General features: G+C 32.2%; 1 protein-coding gene across 5 annotated transcripts in view; it reads left to right on the top strand.

The window, feature by feature from the left end:
• Positions 1-13,723, top strand: part of FSTL5 (follistatin like 5) — a 239,717-nt gene that overhangs the window by 198,557 nt on the left and 27,437 nt on the right. For 3 of the 5 annotated variants that reach the window (XM_048942357.1, XM_048942354.1, XM_048942358.1), the window contains one exon: positions 10,461-10,487. The exons of the other annotated variants lie outside the window; for them this stretch is intronic. In XM_048942357.1, the coding sequence (XP_048798314.1) occupies positions 10,461-10,487 (27 nt within the window). The remainder of the gene's footprint in view (positions 1-10,460; positions 10,488-13,723) is intronic. 5 annotated transcript variants of the gene reach the window in all.

Here is a 13,723-nt window from a genome sequence, read left to right as displayed (position 1 = left end):
CATAAGTAAAACTGCTTGCATGAGACTTCGGGCTTTTCGTCCCCCAATTTTACTTTTATCGTCCTTTAAGGAATTTAGCTGACATTTATCTTTATAATCAAGTTTAATGAAGTTCTGGGTGATTGTTGTTATTAATGTTGTTAGTTTCTATTTTCTGGCTTTTATTTGTTTGTATTTTCCCTTTTTATAGTAGAATATTGCTTTGGAACAAAAGTAGAACAGATTCCGACTAGCTTGTCAGTTAATCTGAGGTTCCCTATTTCTAAAATTTGATGCAAAATAAAGCTTATAGCAAATAAATAAATAAATTTCAAAGCATTGATTTGATTGGCTACTGAATAGGTAGAATTTTTAACAACGGTGCTCTAAAATATAAACTGTCATTACACTGCCTTGAATGTCACAGTGATTTTATATGCAACATTGTGAACATAAGGGTGTAGTTCCATTTTTACCAGGATGTATCTTTTTATTTCCTAGATAGTTAAGAATAAAAGGAAACCTTCATTTTTTAATGTATCCAATCAACTGCTTCCATGTGTCTGAACATTTTTTGTTACAAATGCTACTTTGCATAATAAGCTAAATTTTTGGATGTCATCTGTGAAATCTGATTTGTAACACATCACCAATTTTTTTATGTGGAAAACTCAGTATTCAGGTTTTTGAGAATGGAATATTTACAACAGAACTGACATAGGTAGGTCATTCCTTTGGGGATGGATAAATCTTGCTAGTGTAAACAAGTCCTAAAAGAAAATCTTACATGCGCCAGTACCTCTATTTGAATTAAAGTGAATTACAAATAATTAGACTTAAATAATAAACAAATAGACTTTTCATCTGTATGTCTGAAAATGTTTTCAGATTGTTAGGATTTCAAGTTTATAGCACTAGTTACATACACATTTAATGCATGTATGTGTCTTACATATTCTAAAGAAACAAAACAAAGGGCAAACCTTCAGTGTATTGTGGAAAGAATGATGATAGTAGCAAAATGAAAAGATAATGCAATCAAAGGAAGGATTATATGTTGAAACAGAATATATTGTGAAATAATTTAGGATAGATCTTTCTAGTTATTCTTGTATCATTCTTGTCAGCTCTAGTAGTTATTTGATTTCTCAAGTCTAAGTGTGTAAATGCCATGAAATTGAACTCCCAGTAGTCGTTATTTTTCAGGCTTTGAGGTATTTTGTATCTGTATAAAACCTGAAGAAAGGCCTGTGTGTTTGAAAGCCTGTTTTTTTCCAGTGATACCAATCACTGTAGAACCTGTTACAAAGAGACTTGTTCTGTTGTTTTGCAAACCTCTGCAGGTGTTGGATGACTGCTATTAGGTTCCATTAAGCCTTCTTCCAGAGATGTACAAGTTCAGTTCTCTCATTATCCTTCTTCCTGGTGTGCATGTGTTTTATCATGTGATCTTTGCTCTCTTTTCCTCTCTCCTGAGAAATGTTAGAATCTTGTAATCTCTCTTGAAGATGATATTTTAACCTCTGAAAACTTGGTCTTAAGCTGAAAGCCAGTGTTTCGTGAAAATGCTTTACTGTAGCTAGAAACTTTATTATCATTACAGCATTTTATAAAAGCATAAAGCAGTCTGTCAGATTTTACCACTAGATATTCATATTTTTATAGTAATTTCCAATTGGTTTCATAAAGAAAATAATTATTTCTATTTTTCTAGAATCTTCTTTACTGATTCTTTAAACTGCTTTTCACAATGTGCATTTTAATGTATCATGAATTTTATAGTCAACAAGAACAAAACAGCATACGCCATAAATTGATCTTTACACCCCATTCCTAGAACAGAAGCGTCTAAAAATTTGCTAAATGCATTATCTATCCTGTTTTAATTCTCTAAGGACTGGAAATTATTTTCTTTTTTTTTTTTTAAATTCCATTTTAACTCAAATCTACAGTAAAACCAACTAGAAGTGATCTCATTGAGCTGGATGATAGCTGGATGATCATTGATGTAGCTAGTAAAAGCATTCTAAGAGTCAGCAACCTGGTCTAAATCTCACTGAAGACTACAGTCTTCTCAGTTGTCAAGCTCCTCTACAAACACCTGAGACAACTCATCTGTGTTGAAAAGAGTCTCTGGTATAATTACATTTGTTACACAAATACCAGTTTAAAATCTGGTTTTGGTTTCATTGTTCTAGTTTCTTTCTGCTGTAGTTCAGTTTTTCAGAAGAGATATTTTATGGATTCATAACAGAACCATTTTATCTATCTTCTCCATTTAACAAGACATTAAATTGCAAATTGTTACTCCTAAATACAGATTTAACCCTTTGTTTGCCTAAAGTGTGTCCTCCCAGAAGTGCAACTAGGCCTGAATTAAAGATGCAGAGATGGGGAGTTTCCTATTTCTCTTTCTAATTCTCTTTCTAATCTATTAACAAATCTCTTTCACTACTGCAGAACTGTGTTTAGTTTCCCTTTTGAATTCAGTTCTTCCTTTCATTTCTTTCGTTTCATCCTAATGAATTACTGTTTAACTATTCTTGCCCTGTGTTTGTACCATCATTAGATATTAATGTTTCTCTCACACAAAGTAGAAGTTTCTCATGAAAAAAAGTTATCATAGGAGTTGGAGTGTCTTTTTGGCTTGTAGATGTTAATTAGTTTTGATAAAATTTTCTTAAAAGTAGGCAAGGCTGTTTGCAAAACCAAATGGATTTTTATTTATTTATTTATTGTGGTAGGTGAAGAAATACAAACATTGTAATGTTTGAATTCTGCATCCACTCACTCCTTTGCTTTTGTCTTACTATCAGCAGAAGTTTATGTATATTTACTAATATTTACTAATATTGTAACAGTAAAAACTACTTTTTCAGGTCAATCAGATTGCCAGTTTTTAATACACTTAATGTGTACATAACTACCATTGTTTAACTCTAATATATAATCAGAAAATTGTGGTAACAAATTAGTTGTTTAGCAAAATCCTGATTTGCGTCTATTGAACTTTTATGTTTCTAAAATCGTAATTAGATCAGAGAATATAATCATATTTGTTTGACAAGAGCTGGTTTCCATTAGAACATAGTAGCTAGCCTGTAATTACATTTTCTTCCTTTTATTTCTGACTGAATTGAATTCTGTGGGAGTGTTGTCTATTCTTCTGTCTAGGACACACACTCCAGTCTAGGCTGCAGCTACCTGAATCATGATGTTTCAGAGATTTGGGAGGAATGGAAGGGGAACAACATAGGAACATATAGTAGTGCTCTGCTTGAACATAGTTATATACTTCAAATTTGTTCAAAATTCCTAGCAGCAGACCAAACACCTCCTGGAAACTAATTTAGGAATTATTTTTATGCCAGTTTTTAAATATTATTTGAGTATATATATATGTGATTTACCTTCTCTTGTTGCTTTGTAGGCTGTGAAGTATTTAATCAACCTCCTGTTTTCAATTACCATCCTGCTTCTATGCAAATATAATATAAAAATACTTACGGAATAATATTGCCCACAGAACATTAACAAAATCTGGTTTATAACAGAAGAATTGAAACCTGAGTAGCTCTGGAGTCAAGATCGTGTTCTTTTACCTCCAGCAGCCATTTGTGATAATTATCCAGGGCCTTCACTGCTGCATCGGAGTAAAGGAATTCAAAGCTACTGGAACAATTTCTGCTAGAAAAATTAGAATTTAAGTGTAACTAAGGCTGGTTTATTATTATTATTATTTAAAAACTATTTCTTTCCTTTTGTAAGTGGGGTCTTTATTCTAATAGTAATCACCTGTGCAGTAACTGATAAAACTGGCTTTTCATTTTCTAGCTTGCAGTGTATTGCAAGCGCACGTTGAAGAACCCTCAATTCTTTTATCAACGGACAGCTTTCTTCACCATGCGACTGAATTTAGCAGTTTAAAGTGAGAATGCACAAATTCTTGACAGCTGCAGTGCTGATTTATGCCAGTGCCTTAATTTGGTAGTCACAAATGCAGGTTGGATCCACCCAATTCGTTGAACCCACAAGGCAAGTAAAGGTTTTCAACATACTTTTACTGAAACACTCTGGGAATACTTGAAGAACAAAAATATAGAGCAGGTAATTCAACAGTGTAACTTAATAATATATTGAAGAAGGTGGACTGGGCAGTTTGTTACTGCCTTTTTGTAGATGCAGATCGCAATGATAACCACGAGGAGAGGAGGGAGAAACTGCAACAATGGCAGCTTCCATCTGCTATTTTTTTTCCTGTTTCTTTGTTTTTGTATTTAGGCTATATTTAGGAAGTATTAGGACCATTGGAATGTATTTCATATTTTATTAAAATTAATCGCTGAATAGGGAATATAATGCATGGTTACAGAGTATAAATATAAATACCATTTCCTGAGCTTGGAAAGAGATAGGGAGAAAAAATTATCCTCACTTGGGATTAATTCAAATTAATTACATTGCTGGAATAGAGTACATCAATTTAATCTAGTGTTCTAAAGAAAAAAAAAAAAAAAAAAAAAAGATAGTACTGAGAAAAACAAAACAAACCCAAAAACCAGATCATCCAAGGGAAGGGAATGTTTCCAAGAATGATTTTTCAGGTACATAAAATTCTTATCTTCCATCCTTTTAAAATATTTTTAACTGGAGTAGCTTGAAAAATCCCTTTATTTATTTTCTTTCTCCCTGACTTTGTCAGGTGCATTAGTTTGGGTTAGATTTCCTCTACATTTTGTTTTAGCATAATCCTATCAAACTCGAATCATGGATCATGAAAGCTAAAAAACCTTTTTAAAGCTAAAAAAATAATAATAATAAAAAAAATTGTCATTCTTTTTTACTTTGTTAGTTGAACTATTTTCATTTATCTTGATGTCTTCCAAAATCTTGTTTTCCAAAATATAGTTTAGCTTGCTCCTTAAGATTTTTTCTAAATTTTACTGAGACAAATGCACCTGGAGATAGCTGTCATAATAAAAATCTTATCAAATAATGTTGTTAAGGCATTTTCAGTAATTTGATATTACTCAATGATGCTTTAATATTCATGAAGTTTTACTCTTGGTTATCAATCACAGGATCTTGTATTATTCAGTTAGACCACTATGTCATTGTCCCCACTAAATTGCAAAGCAAGTCCTGCAAATCCTTTCATCAAGTTATGCAGAGCAGTGTAAAAATTGTCTCATGCACCATGTCTTGGTGCTGTATTTACAAAATAATATATTTGTGCCTTGCCATTAAGTAGATCTGCTTTTATCACATTGCCTTTTTAATGAAATGTCATTGTCCTAACACCTAGCAAGAGTTTATGTGATGTGTATGCTATTGTCTCATTGTTTTATGGCCATCATAAGCAAGTAGGCATCTCCGCTTTCTAAAGCTCAGAGTGAGACTAAAAGCCTTTTGACTGTGATTTATGGCCTAAATTCTCTCTGAAAGGCTTTATGCAACTTTAATAGAATTTTCCTGTCACATCTTATACTGAATGATACCTATTAACCTAATTTTCTCAGAGATAATTTATGCTGGCATTTTATTTTATGGCAGTGCTAAACAAGTTTTTACTTGTTGAATGCATCATAGACAAAGACTTTATTTCAAGCTTGCAAGTATGGGGCAGAAATTCAGCTCATGAGCCATTTTTTCTTCCTTTTATTGTAGTCTCTATTGAGTTAATGTGCTACCAGAAAGGAATTCTTTTAGAAAATAAATTAGAGAAAGATTAACATTGAAGGTAAGGAGCAAATTCTTGCTAATCATACCAATCCATATGATATAATTTATTGAAAGATTTGAATATTTACTCTCCTATAAGAGTGTATATTAAAATAGGGATGTATAAACAAATAAATATTTTGTCCTATATGAGTACCCAATCTAAAATTACATATATTAAATCAGCTGAATGTCCAAAAGTTCATCTGAGACTGAATTTCACATTTGACCAAAAGCAAAGTGTGCATCTTTGACTTCAAACTGACAAATAAGAGTTTAGTATTCATAAAAATGTTTGGTTATTATTTTTGCCCAACCTGAGTTGAAATTTAAATGCATGTTCAGGAGAACAGAATAGAATTTCAAAGAATTTGTATTGACATATTCACGTTAATAAAAGTTGATGCAGTCAGTAGATAACTCTGAAAAATTGTGTTAACTTACATTTTACACTTTTGTTTGTAAACCCGTCAAATCTGAATTTCACATAGAATAAGAATAAAATTAAAAGCAGATAACTCAGTAAATGTTTTCGTTCTGCTTGACAGTGGATGCTGAAAAAAAGGTGGATCACCTTAACCTTATCTTCACTTTCAGCACTATTATTTTAAAAAAAGAAGATAGTAATAAATTTGTGTGGTTCAGCTGCCAGACAAGGCTTTACTATGCAACAGGTTAAAGTAAGGGAATGAGAAAAAGGGAATATAACAGGTTAGTTCTTCTTATGATGCATCTGGGATATTAAGCAGGTTAGTTGTCAGTGCCATTAGTATTGGCTATCAGTGAAGTATGCAGAGCACATCCCTTCAAACATCTTGAAATTGCTTTTTTAAACATTTAAAGGTGTAACAGTATTTTAAATGCAAAGCTTGTATTTGGATGAGACAAATATGGAATAAAAGTAAATGACTCGGAATCCATATTTGAAAAGATGAGTTTATTGTCTTCTGTTTATTGGAATAATATATGACATATGATGCCGGTCTTTTCCCATTCCAAAGGCCATTTTGAACTGCACTGCTTATTTATCATGACAAGCGAGGAAATACGTCAGCTGTTAAGGTTTACTTGATACCCATTTTGCTTAATTGACAATTAATGAGAATGTTTTTATTTCGCTTTCAGAATGTGTAACATGGGGAGAAAAGAAATGAAGACCAAGTAGATCATACAGTAAATACAAAAGAATGGCAATTTTTAATTAAAAAGAAAAGAAAAGAAAAGAAAAGAAAAGAAAAGAAAAGAAAAGAAAAGAAAAGAAAAGAAAAGAAAAGAAAAGAAAAGAAAAGAAAAGAAAAGAAAAGAAAAGAAAAGAAAAAACCATAGATTTAAAAGATCATTGAGCATTTTCTTAGGTAGTTACCACTGAAGCAAGTGATGCTAGTGTATACAAAAGTAAAAAATATGATTACTAATATGACAGGTCTGTGAATGGTGTATTAAAATAGACACATCAATAAGATAGAATAAAAAACATATATATGTGTATATATATATTTACTGTGTTGGCTTTTACCTTGCTTCACAAACAAAACCAAATATCTCCTCCTGGGAGACTGAAAACAGCCTGCTCTGTTATAACACTCACCAGTGTCATAAGGTGCTCCAGCATATTCTGTTTCAGCCCCTACGTGTGCTAACACATGAACTTGTCAAGGCTTTAAATACTAGGCCCAACACAGAAGCTGTGGCCTGTTCAAAGTCTTCAAATGCAATGTCCTCTGCTAGGCTGCAGATGTATCTTTGCTAATATTTAATAGTTGTATGTTGTTTGAATATGTTTCTTTTAACAAATCAGGGTAATAAGGCACAAGAGCAGATGGTGGTGTTCTGTCTTAAATTGAGAAAGTTTTTCAGGGATATGTAAATTTTAAAGTTTGTAAGTATGTGTGATAATTGAGTATAGGATGTGGTTGAAGATGCTGATTGTTGTTTAAGCTTAAAGAAAGCAAAACAATATATTCTTTAACATAATCAGCATCTACAGGGGTTGTGGCTGGACCAGCATTGCAGTCTTTGTTTCAAGGCTGGAGATCTTCCATGAATATAAGTAATAGGCACAGTTTAAAAACTAAGTGAGGTTTCTTGACCTTTATTAGGTAAAGTGATAGTAGGCATTTGTAATTTTATATTGTACTCTGAAATGTCTCATTTTTCTTCTGGCTAATTTGTTTGTTTTAAAATGTGTGAGCCAGGCTTTTTAAGCACCCTTTTAATCTCCTTTAACTGTTGTTTTTTCATCATCTGGCTCAGAACCTCATGCATATAATTTTGCATTAACATGAATACATTCTGTACTCCAAATCTTAAATCAGTTGATTTGATCTCATGTAGTTCCTCAGAGTTGAATAGTTGCAATTATGTTTTATTTTCTTTCCTATGTTACTTCCAGAAAAGAAAGAAAAAAAAAAGAAAAAAGAAAAAAAAAAGACTGATAAAAGGTAGATGTTAATGCCAAAACTTATAGGACATCAAATGACAGTAATTACATGGTTCTTTACTCATATTGTGAAGAGAAAACTAGTTTTATAGAAAATTCTCCTCCTTTTCCTGGGGAAATTAATTTGCTTTTTTTTTTCAGAAAGAGCAACAACAACAATACACATATATAAGATTTCCAAGAAAAAAAATGGAACTATCATCTGAATATAGACACTGTCATACAGGAAAGAAGATTGGGGGTTCCAAAACACACGTGGAGCAAAATACATTGAATGGTCTAAATTTGGCAGCCATACTATTGTTAGTAAGAGTCACCATGAAATTTCATTTGGAGAAGTTGGATTTGTAGAGGATGCATACTCAGCTTTTGTAGTCAATACTTTATTCAAAGTTATGGTGTTTTGAAATCTACGGCCTGAAATCAGAAGAGAAAGTAGAAAAGTAGGTGATACAGAAATAAATTTCAAATATGTTGTCCCATTTTGACTCTAGCAGCAATTCAACCAACAGAAATTCTACCTCATGATGTAAAGGGGGCACTGCTCTGCCTGAATTGGAGACAAGATGGCATGCTGCTTTAATACTGGCCTTTGGAAGTTTATTGGATCCTAGTGACTCAAGGCAATTACAATTTGAAAATAACGTACACCTAGCACTATTAAGTCATATAATTAAGCTGTTTTAAAGATAATAAATAGAATGCAGACTAAGCATTTTGAAAGAAAGGTACTTAAGTTCTGTGGTGGAAATGTGAAAAATTTTATTCTAGCACTTTTTCATTTCACTGCTGCTTTCTACTTATATAGTATTATCTCTAATTTGTACACTTAACACACTAAGGTTAAAAAGTAATCGTCACCTTAACTATATTGAGAAGTAGCTGAGTGACACAGTTTAAATACCATGTCTAAGGTCACATAATGAAGTAGTTCTGTTGAGACAATTAATGAAACAAAATCAGCAGTCAAGTGAAAATAGAAGAGTCAGAGGAAAAAATAAAACCTAATGGCTGTTAGCCAAGACTTTGACCCATGTGCTTTTAAGAAAGTAGACTGAAACTTTCTCCAAGGGCCTCTCCATCCATTGATGATCTGTCTATTCTGGCAGAACATGAGAATGAGAGAGATGCTGCACTGCACAAGGCAGAAAGCCTGTTGAGGACAAAGTCCTGACTTCAACAGTGCCCAGTAAAAGGTGCTTGGGAAAAACCACAGTATCTGGGGCTTGTCAGAATTAATTATGGTTCTTGTGTGTATTCTCAGGCTTAAGTAACCAACATTGTTTCTAATAATATCTCTTTCAATAATTTTTCTGACCTTTTCCTTTTAACTTATATTAATTAGTTTTGCGACATTGTGTTTCAATGAACATCACAATTTTGTTGCCCATTAAGTGGTGTGTTCTCTGTGCTGTATTTCTGTCCTTTAAAATTTTCTTTATTTCTTAAGACTACTGTATTATAAAACACTTTTTTTTGTTTGTGTGTGTGTGTGTGTGTGTGTGTGTGGCATTTTAAACAATGTGTTCCATATTATGCTGAACTATAAAGATTTAAAATTTAATCCTTCTTTTTCTCCTCAGGAAGAAAAAGCTACAGAGTAGTAAATTATCATAATTAGTTTTCATTGATCTCAAAGGTCTAAAATCTGAACACCAAACAAGATGATAAAATGCAACTCACATTTTCATGGAAACCGAATATTAAACACATACTTGCCATGCCAGCTTGTATTCCTCACCTTCCCCCCCCCCCCCAAATTGTGTTCTTTTGAATATAGTTAGAGTCAAATATCATACACCAGTTCATCTTCAGTGTCATAGATATGCTACAGCAGTGCAGAAGAACATTTTATATGCATGTTGGCTTTGCATGTTTGTCTCATAACTGTGTTCTGAAATTAATCTCAAAATTCAGTGGTGCTTAAAGGAAATGACCAAAATTGTGTCACCTCCAGTTAATGTGCCTAATACACGTACGTGTAATTCCATGTGTTTTATGTGTTTTTGTTTTGTTTTGATAATGAATCATGAAACACACAATTGAAGGCTAATTGAGTCAATTTGGGTGGCGGGGGAGGATGGGGAGGGATGAGATTCATTTTAATTTCAATCATTTTTTGTTTTTTACTTTAGTGCAAGACATAGAAAACTTTGTTTCATCCTATTGTTAATCCACTGTTTCCATTGATTTTCAGATTTTAGTGAATCAGAGGTTAAAGCATCCTAATTATTTCAGAAGTGATTTATCATTTTGTGTTGTTTTCTTTTTTTCTTGTTCATTTGGGTTTTCTGCTCTTTGTTTCCCTTTCATGCTGCAGTTGCAAATATATTGTGGCGAGAGCAAGGTACAAATATATTTTTTCATATTTTTCTGTAGTGCAATGAAGTGATGTTCCTTGTGCTTTTTTTGTGTGTGTGTGTTTTTGTTGTTGTTGTTGTTCATAGATTACAGTTACAGTAATAACCTTTTTTTTTCCAAGCAATATTTGAGGGAATTTGGTCTTAAGAAAAAAATGTAGTGGAAAATAATCCTTTGAATGTATGTGTATCTTTGTGACTTGCCTTTCCCTTTGAGGAGAGTGGAGAAAATAAACGGATTAAAGTTTTTAGAGAATTGCTCAAAGAGTGACAACAAAAAAATCAGATTTAAAATGTAAGCTTTTGTTTGCGAATATGATAAATCTTCCAACAAATCTGACTATATATTGTTGAGTTTGGTTTTCTTCTCTGAATCATTCTTATTTCTTCAAATCTTAATTTTAAATATTTTTGCTAAAATCAAGGCTTCTGCTGTTTCCTAATGAGACAAGGCATGTTATTCTTTATATATATATATACTCAGGAAGGATTTCTGAGTATTGAAGAGGAGAATGAAGGTTTGTGATTTGTTTTGTGACAGAGCAAAGGATTAATACAAATACACAGACAGTATCAAGTCTTAAAAGCATGGAAAGCAAAAATAAGTATTAATTTTTGTGTGTGTGTGTATATATATATATATATATATGAAATCTTTTCTGACATACACTAAGAAAAATGTATCACCATGGAACACTATCAAATGTAAGCCTTGTCATGAATTGTCATATCTTTTCTCTAAGCAACCAGATCTTATATCTCAGTTCAGGATTCATGTATTTCAGGAATAGGAAATGTTTCAAGTATTTTCAGTGGAATATTGGTAATACTAAATAGTGGACTAGGCTTTGCTGTGAACTAGTGCTAAAAATGATATTTCTAAGTGTTTCTTAAATATGTATTTTAAATTAATTTAAAGATTCCAAATATTGATATTTCTTTTGCATAACTACATACTAAACTTCAGCATTTATCAATGTGTTTAAAAACATGAGCAAGGGTTTTTAAATATATGATACTGTTTTACCAGTTCTTCATATACAAACAAATCCAAAGCCACTATATATATATATATTTCTTTTCTTTTCTTTTCTTTTCTTTTCTTTTCTTTTCTTTTCTTTTCTTTTTTTTTTTTTTTTTTTTTTTTTTTTTTCCAAAAGTTTAGTTTTAAATGTAGATTCAAATTGGTCTAACTAGTAAATACACTCAAACTTACTGTTGTGCTTCTGGCACAGAAACTCTAATATAAAAGCGTTTGGTTTTGCTGGGGAGGAAGGAAGGGAGGGCTGCAAAATTGCATCAGATGTCTTTAGAGGAGCAGCTCCTTTAGTTATAAAGAAGCAATTTGCCTAAGTGAGATTTACATAGATATTTGCAGACAGAAGCTTAAAGGAGATGTTTAGGGTCTTAACAAGTACGGAGATGATTTCATTGGATCCACAGGTAAAAGTTCCTTATTTTTGCCTTAACTCAGGAGAGAAGACATTACTTATTGTGTCTCCTTCTCTGACTTTGAATAAGAGTTTGGTGAATGTTGTCAACTGGATATAAAAATAAAATAAAGCCATAAAACTTTGGGTTGTGTTATTTTGCCTGACTTGTAGTCTGGCAACTGATGCAGAATTTTTCAGGCTAGTTTATTAAATCTCTATCACTTTGGACTTTTCCTCCTCACATTCTGCTAATAACTATAACACACTTCAGGCAATGTGAAGAGAAGGGAAGACCGTATTTTGTCCCTGACTAGCTACACATGTTTATCGTAAAGATACAGTAAGCTATTGATCTTTACTATTTACTAGGAAAAATAGCCTAACTTCAGACATATCTACAATTCTAGTTGTTCTTTTATGACACACTGTCAGTCATTTTCTAAAGAAAGATTTTGACAAGTTTTATCACTTAGACTATACTTTTTAACCTGCAAAAGCATATAGAATTATCTCATAAACTAAACTGAGTACATTGCACCAAGTGCAATATTCTCAAGATAGTGTCTATGCTCAAGAAAAAACCACGAGGTCAAGTTTTCTTTGAACGTGAGCCTGCTTCTGTGCTACACATAATGCAGTATAGACAACCCCCTCTCTTGCTTCTTGCTGTTCTATTAGTAGATGTATTTGATGGAAAGTTAGGAGAACTGCTTTGAGACTGGCCCTCTATTTTAGAAAAACTTGGCTAGAAATGGGAATGATTTTGTAAGATTTCTGAAAGATAATCAAACTTGCTCTTTCTAGGCATAGACTGCCTTGTGCATCGTCTTGACTTTTAAATGACTTGAGTATCTGTCTGATTTCTAATGTGGCTGTTAATCTGTGTATATGTACTCACATGTGTACATCTATATCATATATGAACGTATATACAAACTTTTCCCACCCTTAACGTTCTCATTATTTTATTTGATATTATTTTCCTTTCCTGTTCACATAATTTTCCCTTTGGAATTCAGAATAAGCAAAGAATCAAATATGTTTTTTTTTTTTTCCTGGGTTCTGTTCTCATGATCTTATATCAAATATTGTTAAGCCAAAAGGAAGTTTAGGTCCTGCACCTAATAGACACCTACATTTATATCACTGTAGCACAGTTTAAGTTGGCAGAGTTTGTTATAATTTAATTTTTAAGTACAGTGAATTTTTTCTTCATAGTATATCAACTGATCATCTATCATCAAATCCACATAGCAAATCAACAATAGTCATCTTAATTAACACATGGTAAACTAAGAAGAAAGCTTTTGTTTGTGGGCATGTGCATGATCTGCTTTCAGCCTTCTCTGCAAAACATCACATCATGCCTCTCATTCCACAATGCTGCAGTAGGGTTAAATAGTTCTTTGTAGCACTTCAAACTTTGACTGAATTTGTGCTAAAAATAACAATAATAATAAATCCTTTTCTAAGTGAAAGAATATAATAAAGAATTTTAAGAAAGATTCAGAAATTAAGTTTCAATGTGATACTGAAATTATTTTAACTCTTCTCTCAGAAAAGGAAAAATACAAATACATGGTGAATTTGATTTCAGTGTAAATGATTTCACAAGACAATTTTCATTTCTGCAGCTGTCAAACTATAGCTTGTGTTTCTAGCTCTGTATTCATAAAGACACCTTCTTGCCAATAGAGAAAATTATGTAAAATTCTGAATAACATAAGAGGGATTTTTCAGTTTTACAGAAGAAGATCCCAGAGGACTGGTTGTGTTAGAACTATACATAT

Source organism: Lagopus muta, chromosome 4 (assembly GCF_023343835.1).
Source record: "Lagopus muta isolate bLagMut1 chromosome 4, bLagMut1 primary, whole genome shotgun sequence".
Taxonomy (NCBI): Eukaryota; Metazoa; Chordata; class Aves; order Galliformes; family Phasianidae; genus Lagopus; species Lagopus muta.
Note: the sequence above shows the minus strand (reverse complement) of the source record. Positions and strands in the feature narration are given on the sequence as shown.